At 41.9% G+C, this 26,738-nt stretch overlaps 2 protein-coding genes across 2 annotated transcripts in view; one reads left to right on the top strand and one right to left on the bottom strand.

Annotated features, from left to right (window-relative positions):
• LOC108797308 (ceruloplasmin-like) overlaps positions 1-25,617 on the top strand; it is a 63,797-nt gene extending 38,180 nt beyond the window's left edge. The window contains exons 12-19 of the mRNA XM_018568890.1: positions 1,935-2,067; positions 3,096-3,235; positions 4,135-4,263; positions 5,858-5,964; positions 11,710-11,920; positions 17,969-18,105; positions 22,690-22,848; positions 25,534-25,617. Of these exons, the coding sequence (XP_018424392.1) occupies positions 1,935-2,067; positions 3,096-3,235; positions 4,135-4,263; positions 5,858-5,964; positions 11,710-11,920; positions 17,969-18,105; positions 22,690-22,848; positions 25,534-25,617 (1,100 nt within the window). The remainder of the gene's footprint in view (positions 1-1,934; positions 2,068-3,095; positions 3,236-4,134; positions 4,264-5,857; positions 5,965-11,709; positions 11,921-17,968; positions 18,106-22,689; positions 22,849-25,533) is intronic.
• A 505-nt stretch (positions 25,618-26,122) lies between these two features.
• The window catches only part of LOC108797316 (Hermansky-Pudlak syndrome 3 protein-like), a 41,691-nt gene continuing 41,075 nt past the window's right edge, over positions 26,123-26,738 (bottom strand). The window contains exon 18 of the mRNA XM_018568896.1: positions 26,123-26,359. Within this exon, the coding sequence (XP_018424398.1) occupies positions 26,232-26,359 (128 nt within the window). The 3' untranslated portion in view covers positions 26,123-26,231. The remainder of the gene's footprint in view (positions 26,360-26,738) is intronic.

Below are 26,738 nucleotides of genomic sequence, written 5' to 3'. Positions count from 1 at the left end.
TTGTGTTATTTTACTTTTTTTAAATTTGTGACTATTTATTTTAACTTCTTTATTTTTATTATGCTTTAAATTTTTTTAAACTTTTTTTTTACTTAACTTTTTTGCTATCACATAGGGGGCTAAAAATCCCCCTATGTGTTAGCCAATTCACATAACAGGTCCTCTTTATGGAGATATCAGGGGTCTCCAAGACCCCTAATGTCACCTAGGGACCCCCAGAGAAGCTGATGAAGCAGAGATCTGCTTCAGCAGCTTCTCACCAGCATCTGTTGCCGGAGAGTGACACTGAATGCGGAAGGGATGTAGTATACACTTCCTGCATTCGGGGACAGGAGAGGAGACCAAAGGGAGATCTTGTACTGATCTCCCTTTGATCTCCACTGAAAGAGTCGCCGTGGCGGTCCCAGCCACAACGGGCACAGCGGATCTCGGGACCGGCAGCGGCGATGACGGAGGCGGCGGGGCGGGTAGGGCGCACCAAAGCACCTACTACTGGCTGTTTAGATTCCTGACAGTTTTCCCACTCGTGTGTGCGCTGAGCGCCGTGCACAAGGGGGGGAAAGGGGAATGACGTCTTAAGACGCCCTCCCACTCCTATAAGACTCCCGTCCGGCCGTTCAGGAACGGCCATGGACGGGAGGTGGTTAAGAAGTAGTAACATTGCAGAAGAGGTCCCCTTTAATATCTGAACATTATATGCGCAAGCCTTACTTGAATAAGAGCCACTCAGACCCCTCTTGACTCAACTTTTTTTTTCATCAGCGGGTTCTTTTGTAAGCCATTGTACAACAGTTTATAGTGTACCAAGCACCACATTCAATAAAGTATTGCAACCAGGCACCAAGTTCCCATCCCACATCCTCTAATAAAATGTTATAATAAGCCTCGTGTCATGTCTGAAAGGCCAACAAGGAGACAGGTGTGTGACAGGTGCATATCATTTGAATTTTCTAAGGCAGGGCCTATTCCTGCGCCCATCAAGAGTAACTGTGAGGGGTGACAGTGTGGAGGGACCAACAACAAAGGCCCATTTTTTCCACACCTGTGTGACAGGTATATATAATTAGAATTTTTAGAGCAGGTTCCAATCCTGCATTTGTCAAGAATAACTCTGAAGGGTTACAGTGTGAAAGCACCGCCAACACTAAAGGCCCAATTTTAAAGCACCTGTTGTTATTTAATCCAATGTCTGCAAAAGAGACACCAGAATTTAGCAAAAACTATTTCTAACATTGTTCCGAGTGTCCTAAAATATAGCCTCTTCATACAGGCTGCCTCCCCAAGCAGTTGTTTACAAGATTACGGGAAAACCAATTACCTACAATTGAAATGTCACTTTTTGCAGCAGCAGGTTCTATACATTGTACAGATTTGCCACTTTACAGGCAGTTTAAGGGGATCCCCCACACATGATATTTAAAGGAATTTTTCATTTTTATTGTCTCACTTTAAGCTATATGTTAAAATCACTGCTCCTTTAAAAACTGTATTTTTTTTAAAGTGTTTTTTGCATTGATACATGTCCCCCAGGACAGTACCCGAATCCCTATACCCTTTTTATGGCCAATAACTTGCATATAAGCCTTCAAAATGGGGACATTTGATTTTACGAGTTCTTGTTCCATAGACTTTCATTGAGTTCTAAGTTTGAGTTAGAACTTTTTCCATGTTCTAATGATCTAGTTAGAAGAGAACTCAGGTGTGTTCAACCCATAACTAAAGAGTGCTACTCTATGGCCTCATTCACACTGTAATCGGCCCGCATGTACAGCTCCGTGCAGGGCCGTACCAAGCAGCTCCAGGGAAGGACAGGGGCTGCGTGGTTGTATTTGTATGCAGCCCCCGTCTTTCTCTATGGGACTACGTGGCCGTATGCCCCCCTACGCTCTCCCACCCTGCACGTCCGTGCGGGAGAGGTACTCATACGCTGACAGGATGGATCCTGTCTGGGTCCGAGCCGGAAAACGCACTTGAGGTAAGCGTAGGGGACGAACGGCCGCGTAGTCCCGTAGAGAAGGACGGGGACTGCATACTAATCACACGCAGCACCAGTCTTTCCCTGGAGCTGTACGTGCAGGCAGATTACAGTGTGAATGAGGGCTAAAGCTAAACCTGTCATATCCCTGTCCGAGAGGACAATGGTATCATAGGCTTTGTTTAAGTGTTTTGAATCGTCACAGCACTTGCTGGGAACGGTCCATGTTTAGTGTTAAAAACTTGTAGTGGCAGCGAATGTTTGGTGTGTAAAGAGTTAACTGCAGAGTTAACCAACACTTTGACAATCACTCTCAGTCTCCTGGCTTGAGATTGTTGTCCCACAAGCTGGGAAATCTCTGAGCAGGACTGCTTGAAATTGTGATTGATGCAGTGCATCTTACACTACTATTTGGAGGGTCAACCTGCTGTTGGAGGCATAGGGCTTTTAGAGCTGTTGCTCCAAAAACGTTTACTAATTACTGATACTCAGTTGCACATAGGTAGTATAAAAAACACAGTGTGTCAGTGTTATAAAAGTAGCTATGTGGAAATAGTGATGCTATGTGGTCTAGAAAGCCCACTCTGAAAGTGATAGAAAACACCATACAGAATGAGAATTGTAATGCATAGACATGTGCATTCGGCTGAATCTGCAAATCAACGAAATTCAGTTGTTACGGCACTTCGTCCGAATATTTTCCTCCATAATACTAGGTAGGTGATGCTCTGCCTCACCTGTCTCCACCTCACCTGCCCCCCCTTGACCACACGTCCCTGGTACCTTAGATACACTATTTATTTCCTTTTGCGCTGCTCTGATTGGAACATTTTTATACGTTATCATCCTACCAATTTACTGGAACAGAGAGTATGGATGGCTCCTCTACACATCTCTATCCACAATGCCGTCTTAAATAGCTCTCACAGACACATAACTGCCACACTCCAAAACCTGGCTAGAGGTTGTGTGGCTGGTAGGATATTTTCAGCCTCTACATTGGTTGCAGATATATGAATCAATTTGGAAAGCCTATTGCATTCTCACAAATATTGGTATGAGTGTCAATTTCATGTAGGGCACCAATTAAACTAAAATCTTTTCTGACTTTTCCCTAAAGACATGGAGATGTATTTTTAAACCAAACAAATACAACTATTGGTTCTATATATAAGAAAGTTGTGTATCGGGGCTACACAGATCAAACCTTTGCAAGACGCATGAGAAGAACAGAAGATGAAACGCATTTGGGAATTCTGGGTAAGCAGTAGAATTAGATGGGAAACAGGATAATATGATTATTATGGGGGACTTGAACTATCCAGACATTGATCCTGAACACACTACACAATAAGTCTATGGGACAAATGGTAGAAGCCCCAACTAAAAAAAAACATGCTCTGTTAGATCTGGGGATTTCTAACAAAACAAAGCTCATTTTCAATGTGTAAATTTGAGACAACTTAGGCAATAGTGACCACAGCATAGTTATACTGGACATAAGTTACATGAAAGAAACACATGAAAGTAACACTATTTATAAACCCTATGTCCTCCAAATATCTGTGAACATTTGTTTTGGGGTGAATAATGCCAAAAACCATTGTTCCTAATATATTTTTTCCTTAAACAAATGTAGTGTGTTGTAATAATACATTATGGCCATGAGATGGAGCAGAGAAAATATTTATTCCCCATGCTCCTCAGCTCTACATTGGATGGACCTGTAACCAACCTTATCTATTATGTAACTCTTTATATGCATGAATCCCTTACATATCCAAGTCTTTTGCTTTCTCTACCAGACAATACTTTTTGGGCTTGTTCACACCTAAGTGTTGCACAATGCTGTGTGTTTAGCAAATGCTATCACACAGGGAACCTAGCCTGCAGTATTCCAATACACCTAGTGTGAATGGCACCCCAATGTAACTCCCTGCATTGCAGTGTGGTAAAAAGAAGTAGTCCATGCAATACTTTTTTCACTGCAACACAAGGTAATGCATGCTACTGTATGTGCACTTTGCAATAGGTGCGCTAAACACACAGTATCATGCATTTAATGCCGTGCTTAGGTGTGAACAGGCCCTTAACTAAGTTTGGTCCTAACTATAAGTTTGTTTTCTGCCATTTAATTAAAACCAACTTGTTTGTTACAGGTCCAATCCTATATTGTAATGTGGGTGATAAAGTGAAAGTAATATTTATGAACAAAGCACACAGGACATATTCAATTTATGCACATGGCTTGAAACCAGAAAACAAACAAACAAAGCCAACTGAACCTGGTAAGTACATGTTAACACTGTAAATTATAATGGGTAAGAGATGGGAAAGAGACAAAGCAGAAAAAGAAAATATTCCCAAATTCATCTGGGAAAGTGGAATTACACTTTAACCAACTCCGGGCCGGCCGTTGTAAAAAAAAACGGCCGGCCGGGAGCTCTCTAGATCTGAGCGGGCGTCTTTAGACGCGCGCATGAGCGGGAATAGCCCATATATACATTTAAAGTTACACATAAAAAAGAATAAAAAACAAAAAAAATGTTTAAAGTCCCCACACATACATACACGCATGCAAACATGCATCTGGGACATATACGTGTAAAAAAGACGATTCTAATGTTAAAGCTTGACATGTTTGGTGTCTATTTACCTGACGTGACCCCGTCTTTTATATTTTACAAAAAAACTGGGTAATAATAAATGTTTCCTAACATAATGTAAAAAAAAAAGTCAGTATTTTTTCCTAATTATAGTAAAAAATTAAAACCGCAGTGGTGATTAAATACCACCAAAATAAATCTCTATCTGTCCCCCAAAAATGATATAAAATTAATTTCAGTACAGCGTTGCATGACGGAATAAATGTCAGTCAAAGTACCGCATCGCTGAATACTGAAATATGGCCTGGACAGGGAGGGGGTCTAAACACCTGGTCTTCAAGCAGTTAATAACACTTCTTGTAAAAGCAAGGCCCAGACAAAGAAGATGATTTATAAAATTCCTACGCCGCTTAGCTCCTTCTAATGGTAGTAATGCACTTTGATAGCTATTCCTGTATGAACACATTATAAATCAGTCTCTTTGTCTGGGCCTACCTTTTACAAAAACTTTATTAAACAGTGGAAAACTACTTAACCAGACACTGTTGAAACAATAAATACTTTGCTCAGGAGTATGTAATGCACAGTGCTCAGAACTATATGATGTAACAACAAAAAATGGGAGAATACATTTTACTAAAACTGGAGCAGACAGAATCTGGAGCACGCGCCCATAGTAACCAATCAGCTTCTTTCTTCAGTTTGGCAAGTTAAGCCTTGAAAATTTAGATAGATGTTGATTGATTGCCATTCACAGCTGCCCCGGATTCTTTCTGCTCCAGTTTTGATAAATTCCCCTCAATGTATAGTGTGCAGCAGTCAGCAGAAGGTATCATACTGCCCCTTATATTGCCAGTCAGCAGGAATCCGAAACAAATCCCAGTATCTGTGTATCTGTGAAAAAAAATGCCCGGTGTTGGTGGTTAGTGAGAGGAAAAATTCCCTAATGAGGGAAAAGGAGCGCATTGGTGCTCAGTGGGGGGATAAGAAAGTGGGTACTGGAGCTCATTGGGGGGAAAGGTGGAACACTGGTGCTCAGTGAAGGGATAGACAGAACATTGGTGTTACTGGGGGGATATTATTGATCAGTGAATCCCTATAACCCCTCTATTTGCTGGCCAATGACACATTACATTTTCTCATAAACATTGCATTCTACTGGATTTAAAAAAGTCCCACCAACGGTCAGTCAATTCAACATTTATTTATTTTTAATCGTCTTTTCAGCTACATTTGTTATATATACATACATATACACAGTATAGTTTATTCACAGGTAATATAGAAGTATATACTTGGAATGTTCCTAAACGGTCTGGCCCTAACATCGATGAAACGGATTGTTTGACATGGGCTTACTATTCTGATGTTGACCAAGTAAAGGTGAGTTTTATTCTTTTTGATTTTGATATACTTCAGAGTTAAAGGATTTTTGAAAATCCTAATTACCTGGTGGTTATGCTATTTCTTTGGCTTCCACACATTCTAAGTCACTGACCTGAAATATGTACGCATATCAGTAGCTCTAACATTATGCTGACTTGGCTAACATCGTGCTTGTGCTTGTCAGTGACTCAGAAGGCATTGAGGCCAGAGAGTCAGGTAACTAGCATTTGCAAAAGGAGATCAACAATGGCAGCCTGCATATTTCTCAGTGCATATTTCCTTTAATCATTCAAGTGACAATAACCTCAGAAGCTAAATCTTAAAAATGCATTCAAGTATCTTAACTATTAACAAATCAGACCTTCAAATCATCTCTGTGTGCTGACACTGTCCTTCCTTCTAGAGGGTGTGTAAAGGCACGATTGCAAACTGCGAGAATCGCGGCAAACTGCGCATGCGCGAGAATCGCGGCAAACCGCATGCGCGAGAATCGCGGCAAACTGCGCATGTGCGAGAATGGCGGCAAACTGTGCATGCGCGAAAATCGCGGCAAACTGCGCATGCGCGAGAATTGCGCCAAAGTGCACGGGAAAACGCACAGGATGTGAGGTAGCTGTCTGTGAGCCTCGGGACTATATGAAACTTGTCCGCTGTTTACCAGCATGATTAACCATCAGGAAATCATGCGTTTTGACATCATCTCCTAGCCTCCATTTCCCATGATCTTGGGCATCCCATGGCTGCAAATGCACAATCCTTCCATTGATTGGGCAAACGGATCCCTTGTGTTCTCCTCTCCATACTGCACCCAACATTGCCTGTCTCCCAGACCCGTTAGGCTTACAACCTGCATCCTCAGTGCCTGAAGGCGTTCTGATAGAGTATCATGAATATCTGGATGTGTTTGACAAGAAGGGAGCCGACACATTACCACCTCATAGGCCATATGATTGTCCGGTTGAGCTGTTGCCTGGAGCCGAGATTCCTTTTGGCAGGATTTATCCCCTGTCGGAACCTGAGTTGGAGACCTTACGGCTGTATGTGAACGAGAGCCTGGAAAAGGGATTCATAAGACCTCCGACATCTCCGGCGGGAGCGGGTATTTTCTTTGTCGAAAAAAAGGACCATTCCCTTCGTCCTTGCATTGACTACCGAGAATTAAATAAAATTACGATCAAGAACCGTTATCCCTTGCCCCTAGTCCCTGAGTTATTCCAACGATTCAGGTCTGCACGGGTCTTTGCCAAACTAGATCTCCAGGGTGCCTACAATTTGGTGAGAATCAGGGAAGGTGACGAATGGAAGATGGCTTTCCGAACTCGATTTGGACATTTTGAATATTTAGTTATGCCCTTCGGGCTCTGTAATGCCCCAGCCACCTTCCAACACCTAGTCAATGACATTTTCAGAGTATTTTTGGATCTATTTATGGTGGTCTATCTAGACGACATTTTGATTTTTTCATCCTCCCTTGACCTACATCGGACGCATGTTCTGGAACTATTACGGAGACTCCGAAAACATCAATTACACGTGAAAGCCGAGAAGTGCGAATTTGAAAAGGACTCTGTCCAATTCCTGGGTCTCATCATATCAACCACGGGCATTGCCATGGATCCTCAAAAGCTGGCTGCCATTTTGGACTGGCCCACCCCCGTCACTCGCAAGGGTGTCCAACGCTTTGTGGGGTTTGCAAATTTCTACCGAAAATGTATCAAAAAATTTTCGACGATCATTAGTCCCATTACGCAGCTTACCAAGCAGAACACACATTTCCAGTGGACCCCTTCGGCCCAGATGGCCTTCGACGACCTCAAGAAACTGTTCACCTCTGCCTCAATCTTGAAACATCCTGACCCGACTCTGCCATATGTTCTTGAGGTAGATGCCTCAGAGGTTGCGGTCGGAGCTATCCTGTCCCAGCGACAGGGCGAAAGATCCTTACTCCATCCTGTGGCATTTTTTTCCCGGAAACTTACCCCTGCGGAACGAAATTACGATGTGGGTGATCGTGAACTGCTGGCGATTAAAGCAGCTCTAGAAGAATGGCGTTATTTGTTGGAAGGGGCTGCTCATCCTATTTTGGTCTTTACTGATCATAAGAACTTGGAGTACCTACGGTCGGCAAAGCGGCTTCGGCCTCGCCAGGCCCGATGGGCGCTGTTTTTCTCCCGCTTTTCAATGCACATTACCTTCCACCCGGGGTCTAAGAACATCGAACCCGATGCCTTGTCCCGCATGTACCCGGAGGGGGAGGAGTCGAGTCCACCGGTGGCGGTGTTGCCTGCCCACAGTTTTCTCTTATTGCAAGATGACTTGAAATCCCAGTTGAGACGGGCGTCTTCCGGTGCAACAGCGTACCATCCACAGACTAATGACCAGACAGAGCGCACCAATCAAACGTTGGAGCAATATCTCCGGTGCTTCCTCTCGTTTTCTCAAGACGACTGGGTGTCCTTGCTCCCATTTGCTGAGTTCGCTTACAACAATTCTGTTCATTCCGCCACGTCTCAATCCCCGTTCTTTGCAAACTTCGGATTTCACCCTACCTTCTTACTTACCTTCTGCTCCACCGTCCAGGTTCCAGCGGTCCAGGACCGAATGCAGTTTCTGCGGTCCAACACACGAGTATTGCAGACGGCAATCGCCAAAGCTCAGCGTGATCACAGGACCTATTATGATCGGAAACGTAGGGGCGAGCTGGATCTCCAGCCTGGGGATAGTGTGTGGCTTTCTACCCTTAACTTACGGCTCTCCTGTCCCTCTAAGAAGCTGGCTCCTAAATTCCTTGGCCCTTTTCGAATTCGGAGGAAGATTAACCCGGTGGCCTACGAATTGGAATCACCATCCTCTTTTAAGGTACATCCCGTGTTCCATGTGTCCCTGCTCAAACGGCATGTTCCTAATCCTTTTTCTGGTCGTGGCCCTGGCCCGCCAGCTCCTTCTGTTGTTGATGGGGTAGAGGAGTTTGAGTTAGAGGCTATAGTGGATTGCAGACGTCGTGGCGGTCATCTTCAATTTCTGGTCAAATGGAGGGGCTATGGTCCTGAAGAAAACTCCTGGGAACCTGATTCCAATGTTCACGCTCAAATGCTGGTTTGAAAGTATTTTCAGACTCATCCTCTCACTGCAGCCCGATTGGGCATCCAGAGGTTGCCCATTAGGGGGGGGCACTGTAAAGGCACGATTGCAAACTGCGAGAATCGCGGCAAACTGCACATGCGCGAGAATCGCGGCAAACTGCGCATGCGCGGGAATCGCGGAAAACGCACAGGAAGTGAGGTAGCTGTCTGTGAGCCTTGGGACTATAAAAGGAGGAGCCAGCCTCTCTGGCATTGCTGATGGTCTTGTCAGCTTAGTGTTTGTGCCTGTGTTCTGTATCTGTTACTTTAGCCTGCCTTGACTCGGATTGCTCTGGACTATTCTCTGCTTGCTGCCAGCCCCTGACCTCGGCTTGTTTCCTGGATATTGAGTTTGCCTTACGATTTTGTACCTCGCCTGCCCGACCGGATTTGACCTTGGCTTCCTGACTTCTCTTCACTGTTGTCGCCACGCAGTGGGTGTTTCCAGCCTACGGCACTCGTGCTCCTCGTTGCCCTGCACCCTTCTATTCCCAACTCCAGGGGTCGCAGGACACGATTCGCAAGAGACGCCTCCCCATCTTCCAGTCTCAGCCTCAGGTACGTGATAGGGTGGTTACTTTTGTTCCCCATGGTCCCATTAGTCAACTCATTTGTATTGAGATTGTAGTCGAGCACAGGAGTGAGGTTAGAGCGGTGGCTCTTTTACAGCACACACAGGGAACAGGGAAATGAAGCCACCCTCCAGAAGGAAGGACAGCAGAAGAAAGGACAGTGTCAGCACCAATTCAGAGATGATTTGAGAATCTACAGCAGAGTGATACACAAATAAGGTACATTTTTGTTAATAGTTAGGGTACTTGAATGCAATTTTAAAATGTACCTTCTAAGTTTAGTGTCACTTTAACACTAGACCTACAGTTGCTGGTCTTTTGTTACACATGTAATATTTTAGATTACCACAAAATGATCACCAAACACATGTAGACGAGGTAAACGTTTCCTGTAAATTGGAACAAATTTCAGATTGCATCCCATTTTCTTACTGACAAACAACTGCATAGAGAAATTATTGCTTCAGTAACTTGACTAATTATAAAATGTTAGAAACTCTTTACAAAAATGTCTCTAAAACTTAGGAGCTCAGTATTGCTCCCTGGGGCAGTCCTACACAGCCTGATTACGAGAAGAGATGCCCAAATGAGGCTAGGATCAAGTGATGTATGGCCACCATTAGCCATCAGAGTTAAATTGACAATCAAATCAAAACTTTGTTTTGTCTTAGTTATATGTGGAAAAAGTGTTAAGTTCTGAATGCTTTTTTATTGCCATCTGTGTTTCTATTGGAGTTATTACCCCTTACAACTTGTGCTAGTGACAGGGAGTCACAGGAATGAGGATTGCTTATACTCAAAGACAGCAATACAAATTCTGTTTTTATGTAACATTTAGATCGTACATCACTAAAAAAAATTCTTTAATTGGAAACTCCAGCCACAACATTCCTGTACATCGTGGGGAAAGGGCGTCTATCAAGTTTCTATCCATGTGCGGCCCCCTGTGTGATAGCATAATTTATATGACAGACTCATTCTACTCTTCCCTCCAGCTCCTTCTGCATGTCCCAGTGCTTCTCTTTCCACCTACTGCTCTTTCAGCTCCCACTTACTGCTTCTCCTGCTCCTCCTCCTTCCCAGTCCTCCTCCCAGTGTAAAAATCAAATCACAGTGTGTGTGACTCATGCACACTGTACTTTGCTTTTGTTTACATCTCTGGAATAAATGATTTTCTGGAGATGTAAACCTTCCGGTATGACCCGGCAGCCAGATAAAGAATTCCCGGTATTGCCAGGTCTTTTCCAGAAAGTTCCTACCTATGGCCATCTATCAGTGAAAAATAATGCCCATATGTTTTAGGCCCTTTCAGACAGGTAGTCTGATCAGGTCCGTCTGTCAGTTTTTCAGGTGGATCTGATCAGAAGCCCAATATTAGTCCTTAGGCAGCCGGATCTAATCGGACATGTGTCTTCTTACATTCGATTACCCCCAACTCCATCTAGGTCTGGGAAATAAAAAGACAGAACTGAGACATCTGCTACTAACATCTGTTCCCAACTGCTCTGATCAGTAGGGGAGCTGTGCATGGATCCCGATGATCGGAACAGACAACGTTCATTAGAGGACCCACTGAATCAGTTTTCAGTGGATGTCAATAGGTGCCAAGGAAAGGTAGCACAAAAAATGTATGGCTGTGAATGGGACCAGTTCACACCGCTGTGATCCATTGAGTTCTGTTGCAGTGTGATGAAGAAAAAGCAGAGCATGCTCTATTTTTTTTTTCAGCGCAATATAACGCAATGCGTCAAAAACAGATGTCAACACAATGTAACGGAATGGCAGTAACAAAAAAAACTAAGAAGTTTGTCCACTCATGATATGTTAATTAAAATATAAAAGATTAGCAAACATTTTTTTAAAAAGGCAACGCATCGTAAGTTGAAATTGCAAGTCAATGGACATCAGTTTACTTACATTTCCGGTCAGATTATGGTGTGCACAGGCCCTGAAAGGGACCTTATAAGAAACAATCTATGGTGGAGATTTGTGAATACAAGGTCTTACAACTGAAAAAAGAAGCTAAAACATCTATTTTTTTTCCATAGGATACGTACAGTGGATTGATTGGAACTATTGTGGTTTGTAAAAGATCATATAATCAATTGGAGGCACCAGATTTAAGATTAGTTCTACTTTTTATGGTGTTTGATGAAAATAAGTCCTGGTATCTGGATGAAAATATCCAAAAATATTGCTTGAATCCCAGTGAAGTGGACAAAAATAGTGATGCATTTAGAGAAAGCAATATGATGCACAGTATGTATTTTTTTTACTTTCTTCCTGTATATGGCTAGGTTTTTCATTTCTAATGGATTTTTACATGTGCATGTTATCTTGAAGACAAAGCAAATGTCCAGCCCGCTTGTAAATTTACAGATACAACGCCAAACTACTAAGGAAATATCTATGACCTGTAATACATTGTATGGTTGACATTTGGACTTTCACAAAAGACCAGGGCTTTTCTTTTTAGACACATATAGCATCCACATTCAAGTGAAAAGAGATAATAAAAAGAAGAGTACTGTTAGGCAACATCCACACTTGCCACATGTTTGAAAGCATGCATAACTGTGCGGTTTTGTATGTGTCCAAGATATGCGCAAAAGATGTGTCTCGCTTGCGGTGCCATTTATTGTTAATAGCACCCCAAACGTTTCAAGCAAGACATGCATTTTTGTGCATGTTAAATCACATGACAAACATGCAAAAAGTTGCAGCAAAAAAATGTGCAAAACTACATAAGCTTTTTGGTCGCTAATAGGGCATTCCATTGAAATAATTGCATTGAAATACAAATCCTTCTTCTCAATACACCTGCTCAATGCCGCTAGGGCTTGTGTCCCCTCCCTTTGGAAGTCATACCGAGTGCCTTTGCTGAGGTTTTGGTTTATGAAGGCTCTAACCTCCATGATCCACAATACTGAAGAACGATTTTGTGACACGTGGAGACCTTGGCCTATTTACACCACCACAGACCCATACTTAAGTGTGACGGCCTCTGACCTCCCTTCCTGATTGGCCTTAGGTTCCCTATGTGGTGGTACTGAGAACTTTTTACTTTTCTACGTGACCTCCCCATAACGGTTTCTCTTTACAGTTATTCCGAGCAACTGGTTCCCCATCCTACCACTCTGTTATTTGGTTCTCCTTTTTTTTGCCCTCTTTCCTTTGCTGTTGCTCTTTTTCTCCCCTTTCTGTTCCTGCCCACGTGTTTTTGCAATATTTTTTCTTTTGAATTTTTTATCTGTAAACTGAACCCCTTTCAGAGGTATACTTATGCACTTTCCAAATGTTTGTATTACTGTGATGTTTATGCTACTAAGCTCACACCCGTAACCTCTTTTGTGCATTCTGCATATTTGTCAATACACATAATCACTGTATTGATTACGTGTATCGACATGATCTTTGTGAAGTACCAGCACCATTTGGCATCTTTTACCTGACTCCGTGTTTAACTGCGGTTCTCTGTAAATTGTTTTATGTTAATAAGAAAATTGATTTAGTTTTTAAAAAAATAAAAAATTGGATGCATGACAAATGCACAAAAAAATACACCGAATTGATATTCTTGTTTACACACTAGCAGGTATAAATGGAGCCTTGTTAAAAAAGAACTCCAGGTTTTAGAAAAATGAACCCTTGTAGTGGGGCTACCACCGCACTGCAAGGGTTAACAGCTTGTTAAGGTCTAGGAGCAAAAATAAAGAAAATATGCTCACCTGATCCTCAGTCCCACCTGGCTGATAGACCTGTACTCGCAGCCTGTCCTTCCCCGGGTTCCGGTGGTCTAAGGACCTGTGACACCATCATGTCTACTACAGGTCTATTTGATGTGAGGATGGCGAGGGACATACCACAGCCAGAGCAGGGTGGGACAGAGATCACTGCCACAGGACTGAGGATCCGGTGAGTATTTTTTCTTTATTTTCACTGCTGAACCTAAGCCAGCAGTTAACCCTCGCAGTGCAAGGGTAGCCCCACTGCAAGGGTTCATTTTATCTATTAACCCTTGAAAGGGAGCCAGTTTGCTGCATGCAAATATGCTGAAAAGGAACAAGCTAACACAAGGAGAGAATAGAGAAATGTCCCCGCAAGTCTACTGCTGTACTTTACCTTTATTGTTGAATCAGCAGGCTCATGGCAGGGGTCTTAGCTGTAACAGAGAAAGTGGTGATATCCGTGGCAGAGCTATGAAAGCTTTAGGATTGAATGGATAGAAATGTAAATCCATTGACAGGTAAAACAACTCCCTCCTATGTAGTTCATCTGTGAATGTAGCTGTTTGCTTGGCATTCAGCTTTTAAACAAAACTATTACAAAAATACAAAATACAAAAATCTACATGTGGGCTTATGAATATAGCTCAGTGCATACTGCTTTGAGTTGTATTCAGCAGACACCATATGATCTAAATTTAGAGATGAGCCATGTGATTTTGAGTTGAAACTGGTTTTGCTTATTGAGCTGCTTAGGCTAATTTCCTTAAACAAAATATCTATTTTTTTTATTTATTTGGAGGGTGTGTTTTTGGGAGGGATGTATTTAAGGTAGTTAAGCTTTTTATTTAATTTAGTTTTTGGGGAAATTAAAACTCTCAGTTTTACTTATCCCTAGCAAAAAATAAAACCTGAAATGCTAGCTGAATGGACCTGTCAGAATTGTGCCATGAACACACAGATTTAAATGAAGCCAATAAAAATTGTAAACATAAATGTTATAATCAGGGATGCACCGATACCGGTTTTACGGGATCGAGTAGGAGTACTGATACTTTGCTTTCGGTACTCGCTGATACCAAGTACCGATACCGGTGCTTCCGCTGGCATGGAGTAGGCTTCCCGGGCAATCAGAAAGCCGGGCGGTGGGTAATGACATGCCGCCCGGCTTCCTGATTGCCCGGGAAGCCAGCTCCATGTTGTTTGCATGGTCAGATTGTGATTGGCTGGGGCGCCGGTTTCCCGGACAATCAGCATCGAGCCGGCTTTCTGGCCATTCAGGGAGCCGGGTTGGCGAGTAAGGACCCGCCTCCCTGATTGTCTGGGAAGCCGGCTCCATGCTGATTGGCTGGAAAGCCGACTTCCTGGCCAATCAGCATGGAGCTGGCTGTTCAGCTGGCTTGATGCCGATTGGCCGTGAAGCCTGCTTCCTGGCCAATCAGCATGGAGCCACCTTCCTGGCCAATCAGGAAGCCGGCAGGTCATTACTCGCCGCCCAACTTCCTGATCACACGGGAAGCTGGTTCCATGTTCCCCTAGGGCACTGCCGGTCAGAGGAAATCTTCCTCTGACCGGAAATTCCTGGTAATGGAGCAATACTCGCCCAAATACTCGGTATTGGCACCGATAGTTATAATAGTTTTTTCTTTAGTTTTTGTTTATTTTCTGTGCCACACTGCCATCCCCAAAAATCCTAGGCTGTTTTTGAGTTTGTGAGAAAATGTACAGGACAATTTATAACTCAAAGGCAGGGCAATCACTATCTCACAACTGACTGCTGGGGTCACCACTAATTTGGTGGTTCCCAGCCATCAGTGAGGATCCCAGTTGTCAGTGACTGCTGGGATTGAGAGCCAGCTGCTGCAAAAATGTTTGCTGCTGGCTCTCAAAGCTGCAACATTTATTAAAGTATCCCTGGTATGGGGCATCGCGCTGGGTATTGGTAATAAATGGATAGCTGGAAGGGAGTTAAAGTAGTTGCGCCTAATTAGTCATAATCAATGTTATACTTGTATTATTTTTTTTTTACTTTAAATATTTTCTTAATTTTTTGTTTTTCCAAGGAAATACATAAATGACAGGAAATGGAAAATAAAAATACATGCCTTTGCCCTTATTATACATGTTACAAAGATGAGTTTGCAACATCAATACAGTGTGCTAGTAAAACAAGTAAAATGCGAAATCATTATAAATTACTAGTAAAACAGATAGGAGTATAGGCTTGAGGTGGGTTATAGAATGAATAAGGCAAGGCCATAGACAGGGGAGGGGGGGGAAGGTAATGTAATATCTCTCAACTGTCAGTGGTATAGGTAGGCAAGTATTACATCACGATGCTTTTATTTTCTCAAAATGGTAACATATCTAATATTGGACTTCATCCTGAGGAACGGACGTATTGCTAAAGCAAGAACTCATGTCTAAGGTGGTACCCTATTTTCCATATGATCCAGCCATGCATCCCATCCCCACGATATATAGTTTCTTGTAAAGAAGGAGCAATAGGTGATTTCCATGAGCTAGCGATGAGGTGTCTGGCTGCCAGTAGGATATGCATAACAATGGAGCGAAAGTTTTTAGGGAACAAAATACTTGTATTATTAATTGCCTTAATTGTTTAACTCCAAATACTACACGATTTAAAAAAAAAAAAACATATAATCCAATTCATATTTTTTTTTAAAATGGATGTACAGTCGTGGCCAAAAGTTTTGAGAATGACACAAATATTAATTTTCACAAAGTCTGCTGCTTCAGTGTTTTAAGATCTTCTTGTCAGATGTTACTATTGTATACTGAAGTATAATTACAAACATTTCATAAGTGTCAAAGTCTTTTATTGACAATTACATTAAGTTTATGCAAAGAGCCAATATTTGCAGTGTTGACCCTCCTTATTCAAGACCTCATTCTTGCATAATCAATGCTTGGAGTTTGTCAATTTGTGGGGGGTTTTTTGTTCACCCGCCTCTTGAGAATTGAACACAAGTTCTCAATGGGATTAAGGTCTGGGGAGATTCCTGGCCATGGACAAAAAAAATTGATGTTTTGTTCCCCAAGTCACTTAGTTATCACTTTTGCCTTATGGCAAGGTGCTCCATCATGCTGGAAAAGGCATCGTTTGTCACCAAACTGTTCTTGAATGGTTGGGAGGAGTTGCTCTTGGAGGATGTTTTTGTAGCATTCTTTATTCATGGCGTGTTCTTAGGCAAAATTGTGAGTGAGCCCACTCCCTTGGCTGAGAAGCAACCCCACACATGAATGGTCTCAGTATGCTTTACTGTTGGCATGGCACAGAACTGATGGTAGCACATACCTTTTCTTCTCCGGACAAAGGTATTTTGGGATGCCCCAAACAATCGGAAAGGGGATTCATCTGTGAAAATGACTTCACCCCAGTCCGCAGCAGTCCAATCCCTGTACCTTTGCAGAATATCAGTCTGTCCCTGAAGTTTTTCCTGGAGAGAAGTGGCTTCCTTGCTGCTTTTGTTGACACCAGGCCATCCTCCAAAAGTCTTCGCCTCACTGTGCATGCAGAGGCACTGACACTTGCCTGCTGCCATTCCTGAGCAAGCTCTGCATTGGTGGTGCCCCAATACCGCAGCTGAATCAACTTTAGCCCTGGCGCATGCTGGACTTTCTTGGGTGCCCTGAAGCCTTCTTAACAATTGAACCTCTCTCCTTGAAGTTCTTGATGATCCGATAAATGGTTGATTTAGGTGCAATCTTGGTAGCAGCAATATTCTTGCCTGTGAATCCATTTTTGTGCAAAGCAATGATGACTGCACATGCTTCCATGGTTAACAGAGGAAGAACAATGATTTCAAGCACCACCCTCCTTTTAAAGCTTCCAGTCTGTTATTCTAACTCAATCATCATCACAGAGTGGTCTCCAGCCTTGTCCTGATCAACACTGACACCTGTATTAACGAGAGAATCACTGACATGATGTCAGCTGGTCCTTTTGTGGCAGAGCTGAAATGCAATTGATCAGATCACTCTTCATAACATTCTGGAGTATATGCAAATTGCCATCATACAAACTGAAGCAGCAGACTTTGTGAAAATTAATATTTGTGTAATTCACAAAACTTTTGGCCACGACTGTAGTTACCTGTAATGCACCTGGTACATATACCTAGATTTTGCCTTTATATTGGTTTCCTGTAACACCTTGCAATAACACTAAAACAAAGCCACGTTTGTCTTAATAAAAGCACACACACACCACTCTGGTATTGCAAGTATTGGCAAATCAATAGGGCCATAACTGAACTGGTATAACAGATTTGTAAAGGGTATATAACCACATTACCGGAGTTGTTTATAAGTACATAGTTTTCAAAACTGAAAATGAGCTATACTCATTCCTCACTATAGAGGGGTACTCTCAGCTCACTGACAGTTAAGAATCCAGTGCTACAGCCATTTCCAGTAAGACAGAGAACATCGGGTATGTCTGCTTATATGTAAAAACACCAAAACACTGCATTGCTTTATTGGGTCTCATCCAACAGTAGTGCTAATTCATTGACTAAATAATCACACCGCTATTTGACTCCTGAGGATTTTCTTACAGGTATCAATGGAAGAATGTATGGCAACACAAAACTGATTATGAATGTTGGGGATCATGTGGTCTGGCACGTCATGGGTATGGGGAATGAAGTGGATATACACACAGCACATTGGCATGGCCACAGCATGAAATTTACGGTAACCACATTTACTGTGATTTGGACAAAACTACTTTTCATTATTTATTTCAGTTTTAATAATGTGTTTACTGACTAAAGTTGATAATAGCAGCTGTGCTGTAAGTTGACTTGGTAAGTGTGATAATGCTTATCGAAAATACACAAAACACCTGACATCAATCTGATGGGGACCCAAGAGCAGGAATGTGAGATATAGGACTCATTCACACCAGGTTAATTAAGCTGCATTAATGCATGGGCTGGAGTTTGTACATCTATAATTTTTGGCGTGTGTGCTGCCGTCAATAGGAGCCAAAATCCATAAAGTACACATTTTATGAGTTACAGTTACAGAAGAGAAAGGTTGCAATTCAACCAAAACTTCAAAGCCTGTGGTACCCACAAGGTTTAAAAGCACAAACCTTGCTTAATACCAATACAAGTGAAGTACCTTAGTATATGCAATCCAGTGTAGTGAGGAATACAAAGACTTGTGTATTTAGGACACAAAACAAATAGATGACCCAGTATAGAAGGGTGGATTCTGAAAATTAGTGCTCAGCAGTCTACCTACTTAAGGAAAAGGGACATTCTTTTGAAGACAGTAATGTGCTCATTTTGACAGAGAGGACAACTGGTTTGCAAGAGGTGTAGAAGACACCATCTGGAAAAACCATTCCTAAACAGAGGGGCCAGACCTTCAACAGCATCGTTCACCCATTTATAATCGTTTTAACATATTTTCCCCTAGTGATTTGATGATTTACACCTTCAGCCATTTAACTTAGTTAATTACCTGTGTCCCAAACTTCATGGCACAGTGTGATTGGATTAAATAATTAGACCAGGGTGGCTTCACAAAATGTCACACCTCCCATCATGTTTTTTTTTTTTTCCAATTAACAACTACCTAGACACAGCCTATTGTGATTAGGTTAAGGTGACTGATTTACCAGTATGACTGTAAATGCCTGGGAATGTTCTAGGTACTCTAAAGAAACAGAGAAGCTGTTGGGATAAAAAGAAACATGTGTTCAGTTCAATATACAGTCATGTGAAAAATACATACACCCCATGGAAATTGTTGGCATTTTCATCATATTTGAACAGACAAACAGTAGATCTTCATATAAACAGTTTCTACACATAAAGATGATATACTTAAATAATTATGGGGTGAGTGAATTACACTCATCCCCATAGTTAGAGCCGACGTGTGACATTTAAACTATCACATGTTGGCTCTATTGATCGGAAGTGAGTGAAAACATACTGCCGCTCTGCTCACTTTCCTGTCACGGCTCCCCGCCGGGTTTCCCCCCTCTCCGATCCTCCAGCCCTGACTGGAGGGACGGACAATGGGAGGGGGCGGGCATGGCTGGCTCGGCCACTAGATAGGCAGAGCCCACTGTTAATCAGCCAGCGAGGTGGATCTCGACAGTATTGTCGGGATCCGTCCTGGCTGTGGCACTCTCAGCATATAGCAGGCAATAGCCTGCTTTATACACTGAGTTTTGGGTCATGGGAGGACATTAGTATATGTCCTCCCATGACCCTAAAGAGAACTATGGGGAAAAAAAGGTTACCCCCATAGTTCTCTTTTAAATAAGAAAACAGTTTAAATGTGCCTTTTTATCTGGAAATAGTATGTACACTATTGGCCTCAAAAGCTTTTATTGCCCCTGAAGCAGAATTGATTTCTTGAAGGCATCTTGTATAACTGCACACCAGTATCTGACATCGACTCCGTAAACTTTTTGATCACTTTGCCATGCAGAATTATACAGAACCCGAAGCAGCAGAGCATCCCCAAAACATTTTCACCACCATGCTTCATTGTTGGTTTGAGGTTCATCTCCTGCATTCCAAATGCTGCATTTGGTTTGTATCAAACACATCAATTGTTGCTGTGGCCAAACAACTCTACCTTTGATTGATCAGTGTTTCAGAACATTGTTCCTAAAGACCTGGTCTTTTCCTATAGGTTCAATGGCAAACTGTAATCTTGTTCTAATGTTCTTTTTGGACAGCAAAGGCTTTTTCTTACCATGCCTCTCATGCAGGTTGAATATCTTTGATTATAGTTGTAATGTACCCTGCAAGAGTTACAAGAGAGGTACCCTGCAATGAACTTTTGCGGTTCTTGGAGACTTCATTTAGCATTAAATGGTCAGCACTTGTGTTCAATTTTCAGTCCTGGACAAATTAGCATTTATTTGAAATCTATGCCACCTGTAAATTATTTTCCCTACAGTGGAATATTTGAGTTCAAATAATTTGTTCATCCTTTTAAATTACTTGCCAGACTTTTATTTGTGAGAGCCTTAGAGAACTCTTTTGATCTTGGTATGATGACACCACACATGTAAATAGCAAAGAGAACACCAGACCCTAGATGTCTGAGGTTTAAATAATATAGGTTCTGTGACGATAATGGGGGTCCGAGTCTGAATATTAAAAATAGCATTCTTTTGTCCCCCAGTTTGAGCAAATGCAGGCCTTCATTTAGTCATTTGCCAGGCCTTCCACAGAACAGAGATAATGTATACTTATCTGGCTTTGATCTTTATTCCCCCTGCCCTAGTGAAAGTCCTAAATAACTCTCTAAGCCTTTATAGCTGTCTCTAATTAAAGGAGAACTATGACGTGAGTGCTTTTCACTCCCCTCATAGTTCCAGCCGACCCGTGACAATGAGACTGTCACAGGTCGGCTGGAACTATGAGGTGAGTGCTTTTCACTCCCCTCATAGTTCCAGCCGACCCGTGACAATGAGACTGTCACAGGTCGGCTGGAACTATGAGGTGAGTGCTTTTCACTCCCCTCATAGTTCCAGCCGACCCGTGACAATGAGACTGTCACAGGTCGGCTGGAACTATGAGGTGAGTGCTTTTCACTCCCCTCATAGTTCCAGCCGACCCGTGACAATGAGACTGTCACAGGTCGGCTGGAACTATGAGGTGAGTGCTTTTCACTCCCCTCATAGTTCCAGCCGACCCGTGACAATGAGACTGTCACAGGTCGGCTGGAACTATGAGGGGAGTGAAAAGCACTCACCTCATAGTTCTCCTTTAAAAGGCATGTCACCAGGCATTCATCTTTCACCAGTGGGCAAGTTAATATAATCAAGCAGGTCTGGTAGAGGTAATGACCCAGGTGACCCCGCATTCACCCAAAAGTCATAAACCCGAGTTACAATTTCAGCTCCAGTTCATAATTCAGAGTTGGGGAGTGATAATATAAAATAAAGGTTCATCCTCCTCCTGCTTTCCATCCCCAGCCCTGCCCTAGGGGCCGGTTCTGTGAAACCCCCCTAAAGGGCTAAAAAAAATATGTTGTCTAGGCGACTAGAGTGGGCTTTTGTTGTGAAACATCAAGAAAGAAACATCCAGAAAGGAACTCCAGTAACATCAAGAAGTCTTAACATCGCGGAAGAGTTCCCCTTTAATCTCTGGACATCATCTGCTGAAAGCTTGCTTGAAGAAGAGCCCTTCGGACTTCTCTTTTGCTTATTGAGCTCTGAACTCTGTCAGAACTCCTAAAACCAGGACTGTTAAGTATTACCTTTATTCACTTTTATTTTTCTGTTGTATATATATTTTGTCTCCTTTTTATTAATATCTTTTTCAGTATATTTTCTGCACGGTTTCTTTTATTAAAGGACGATCTTAAAAATCGTTAAGCTTATCTCTACGCTTAAAATACAAACTTAAAATTATCCTTGCCTCTGTGGAGAGCGCTACTGTATAGTGAATCCTGTCATATTCCTGTCTGAGAGGACAGCGGTATCACAGGCATTGTTTAAGTGTTTTAAATTGTCACAGCACTTGCTGGGCTTGGTCTGTGTTTCCGTTAAAAAACACCTGGTGGCAGCGAACGTTTGGTGGGTGAAGGGTTAACTGCGGAGTTAACCAACCCTGGTAATGATCGCACTCAGTCTGCTAGCCTGACCTTGGGAATCTCTGTGCAGGGTGAGGCTGAGAGTGGTATTGTCACGTCCTTGTGACGCCACGCTCGGTTCAGAACTGTGTATAGTTATGCGTGATTGAAGTACAGCGGGTTTGGGCTGGGCGTATGTCACAGGTTCCACCTGCCTACTCTGGAATACCAATTTCTCATTTTGAAGTGGTGGTAAATGTAGGGGTGTACTTACTTTTTCCATATTACAAATCTGCATACATGCTTATTTAGATCATGAAAATAAAATACACCAGGTCAATTTTATATGTCATTTGTTCAAATATTTTATAAAATGCTTATTTTTTCACATGACTGTAATTTCTACTAGCCATGTATTATATCGGTTTGCTTCGTATTCAGCTTCAAACTATGCCAATGAAATGTCTAACGTATTGTGGGAATGCAGATGCTCTCCTTTTCTGTGATTTCAATAAGTCAGCTCCATCATGCCTAGGCATATTTCTGTGACATTATCACCTTGCATATTATGAAAGCAGGATGTTGTTTATATATGTATGGATAACCTCCAACTGGCATTAAAAATGATGGTTTCATGTTCCATTATGGAACATGGAAGTTATGGAAGTTTTAGTACAGGACATGCAAACCTACTCATTAACCCATTGCTCATTTTCTGTTATGTAGAGGGGCCGCAAACTCCAGACAGATATATTTGAACTTCTTCCTGGCACTTTCCAAACTGCTTCAATGATAGCTAGGAGACCAGGAACATGGCTTTTGCACTGCCATGTGGATGACCATCTATATGCTGGAATGGTGACAGTGTACACTGTAAAAGATAGAGTAAGTAGAATATACCCAGAAAATAATGTATTATGTGATAAAAAGCAAACAAAAAAAACTTTCAGATCTGTCTAACTTAAAATGTATTGCCCAGGTCTTAATGTAAATCCTAAGACCTAAAGGAAAAACAGAGCACCTCTTCCTTATGCAGTATTATTAATCAGCATAAAACCATAATGCAATACCACATACTCACAAACGCAGGCTCATATAGAGCCACACCAAGTTCATAACACAGACAGTCAAACACATCAACAAATGATCCTCATAAAAAAACGTGTACTGTGCATCAGTCATTGGCTGCAGATTCAGCCTATTCGATTGTTCGGTCACCACAGTAATCTGGAATACCGAATATCCACTCACATGCAGATGGGTGCTAACAAAGCAGCATACCTACATTAGCATACCAAAAACAACTGATGCACAGCCAAAATCCTCAATATAAGGATGAACAACAGCTTCTGCCCCCGTTTGTGACACAGGAGCTCAGATAGACAAAAATACCTGCACTAAGGCTGGGTTCACACATAGGTGTATCGAATATGTGCGTTTGTCGCGCGTTCTTACCGCGATTCGTGGTAAAAAACGTGCGTTTCCGAGGGCTACCTGGCTGTATCCCAATGGATACGCGCGGCAAATACGCCCCAAAGAAGCTTCTGTACTTCTTTGGGCGTAGGGCGTTTTGCAGCGTGTTCCCAGGCGCTGTAAAACGCCCAGGTGGGAACCATGCCCATAGGCAATCATTGGTTTTCACATGTTGAGCGTTTTACAGAGCGCAGGAACGCGCTGTAAAACGCCAAGGTGTGAACCACCACTTCCTCTGGTGATGTTGTCACTTGGCCAACAATCCTACTGAAGTACCATGAGGCAGACTTCCTCTTCAGCATTGGATCCAGCAAACAGTGAGGTGAGGCACCCAGGCTTTCCCTACGTAACAAGCCTCATGACACAGAGCAACAGGGGAAGCCCAATATTCCCTCTCCTTTAAGTAAGAACTTATGCGGAGAAAAACACTAAACAACTGGCTGCTGGAATCCAAGGGTTACACAAAAAAAAAGAACAACCACATGCAGCTCTTAGGCTGCATTTGGTAGGCCGCTTTTTTTCTGAATTGTGTAACTTATTTTTTTCATGTATTGTACTGTTAATACACAACCCCCCCCCCCCCCCCCCCCCCCCAAAAAAAAAAAAAAACAAGACCTACAATGTACCTGTCTCATTACATTTTTTAAGGTTGTATTTTCACACCTTCTGTCTAAAACACCATGAATAACAACAAACTACACCCACAAACAAATAAAAGAACACCTAATGGGCCCATTCTATTTTGGGGACAATAACCTAGTAGCCCTGCAAAGGACCAAAAGCGACCTTAAAAAAATGCCCCATCATTGACGTCAACGCAATCTAATTTTTTTTCTAGCTGACAAATTTTGTGCGAACGGAATTTTGCCGATTTACTTATTACTAATCCTTACTCTATTACAAATATGTAATCTGTAGTAGAGAAAACTAACCAACCTGTCAGAGAGATGTATATACCAACTATGAATGTATAAATGTACTTTAATACAATACAGGTTCTCTGGAAAAGTATTAATCTACAGTATGTAACTTTTTTAAATAGGTTTTATACTGGATATAATCTGAAACTCAACATCACCCCGGAACAGAGGACCCATTGCCGGTTTTTATTGGTCAATTACTCTTTTTAAAATCAATAAAATAGGATTATGGAGATGATTTCTGCCAGATCACTGTAACTAATTTTTGGTGATTTAATCCACAAAACCTGTTAGGGTTTATGGCTGTCAAACGTTTGTTCATAAATATCTGAAAATTGTTAGCAATAATATAGTACTCAGATGCTATACACTCCTCTAGAAAGAGTGAGTTTAAATCCCTCCCTTGAGGTTTTTCTTTGAGTGTACCCAGAAAGGACTGATCAACTGCTATAATGTCAGAGCTAAATCCTGAGGACCATATAGACTTGTTTTTTTTCCAGGGTGTCCTGTCCCTAGTTTGTGATCAAAGGTTGCTCAGTAGTTCACTCATACTTGTCATTGTGTCATTCTATAATGTTGTTTATTGTCAACAAACTTTATCATGGGAACAGACTTTGCAAAGGTATCTGGTTGCCTTATAACCTTCACATTCTGATATGCTCCCTGGTGCCCAAATTACATGATTTCAAATCCCGGAGCCGAGTCAGGTTCTGCCCCTCCTTCCTTACTACTGGTCAGTGAATCCACTTATCACAGTGATAGGCCAACAGAAAAAGCCAGAGCTACACTCCAGGGATACTGGAGAGCTCAGGAAGACATATGAGTGCTATTTCTAATGACATAGCACTCATAGAAAAAAGGTGAGAATTCAAGAAAAAAGGTGAGAATTCAAAAAGGTCAGCCCAAGCAGAACTGTAGTTTATTTCTGAATAGTTGCCAGAGGGATGAATCGCTGACCTGCCTTACATATATGCTCTAGGAAACCTGCTACAAAGATCACAGTGCTTGATTTCCCAACACATTTTTCTGACAAATGGAGAAATGTCTTATTCTTCCTCTTTGGAATTTGTTTTTTCATAGTTAGGCCCCATTCATATGTGGATGCAGACAGATTGCATCCTGGGTCAGACATCTATCCCTAACCACAGATAACGGCTATGTGTGTGGATTTGTACAGACATCCTGGCTGCAGCTGTTTGCATACATCTGTGATCCCAGAATCTGCAGACTCTTGGCGCAGGAATTCACTGTTCGGCTCTAATTGCATGTGTTAATGGGTACTTATATTACAAATACTGCAGCAAAAAGATCCCCAAAGCATACAAAGCTGGGATAACTAAGGGCAGTTCTCATCTCTGGAGTCCACAGACTCATAGATATAAAATGGCAATTGGAGATCCATCATGCTTGCTACAGCTATCATCATCTATATATAACCAAAATATCAATACTGGGAAGAGTGTTCCCTTTGTAGGGAAATGGAGTCTAAAACCAGTAAATATTACCTTAAACTTAATTTCTTTATAGGGACTATTTTGCTAGCATGTAAAGAAAAATGAGAATACTTACCTGTTCCGTTGCCCTTGCTGCCAGTCTTAGTTTTCATGAAGAGCTACTGTGGCTGAAGAATTTTTAGCATCTAACATACTTTAGGTGTTGGATCCTTCCCTGTGTTCTGTGGTTCCATCTGCTGGTCCCTATGTCACTACAGGACACATACAGGACATAATACTCCTAGTTAGAGACATATTTTTATTGTATGCAGAGTTATGGAACAGAAACTCAGTTTGAGCTGTGTAGTGTGTTGTGCAGCTTAGAATTCAGACTCCATGGTGTAACTTAAGGCATGAGTTCGGATATAAGACAGCAGGAAATTTAAGCCACTAGCTTTTTTTCGCTTTGGTTTACAAGGTAAGGCAAGAAGAATGCAGCAATACCATCATCGGGCAGAACATTTAGAAAGTCTTGAAGGTCAAGTTCCATGGATATCATCTCCAAAGTGTCTAAAACAAGTATAGAAGAGATGGAAAAGAACATATATTAAAACAGGAGGCACTTTTACCAGTTCGAAAGACAAACAAAATTTAGTATGTTTCAAATAACAATGCATTATTATAATTATGTGTACAAGGTAAGGCAAGAAGAATGCAGCAATACCATCATCGGGCAGAACATTTAGAAAGTCTTGAAGGTCAAGTTCCATGGATATCATCTCCAAAGTGTCTAAAACAAGTATAGAAGAGATGGAAAAGAACATATATTAAAACAGGAGGCACTTTTACCAGTTCGAAAGACAAACAAAATTTAGTATGTTTCAAATAACAATGCATTATTATAATTATAATTATAATTATTATAAGTATTAAATATGAAATATATACA

This window comes from Nanorana parkeri, unplaced genomic scaffold (assembly GCF_000935625.1).
Source record: "Nanorana parkeri isolate BGI_ZX_2015 unplaced genomic scaffold, ASM93562v1 scaffold1259, whole genome shotgun sequence".
NCBI lineage: Eukaryota > Metazoa > Chordata > Amphibia > Anura > Dicroglossidae > Nanorana > Nanorana parkeri.
The sequence above is the reverse complement of the archived record's forward strand: the minus strand, read 5'-3'. Positions and strand labels throughout refer to the sequence as shown.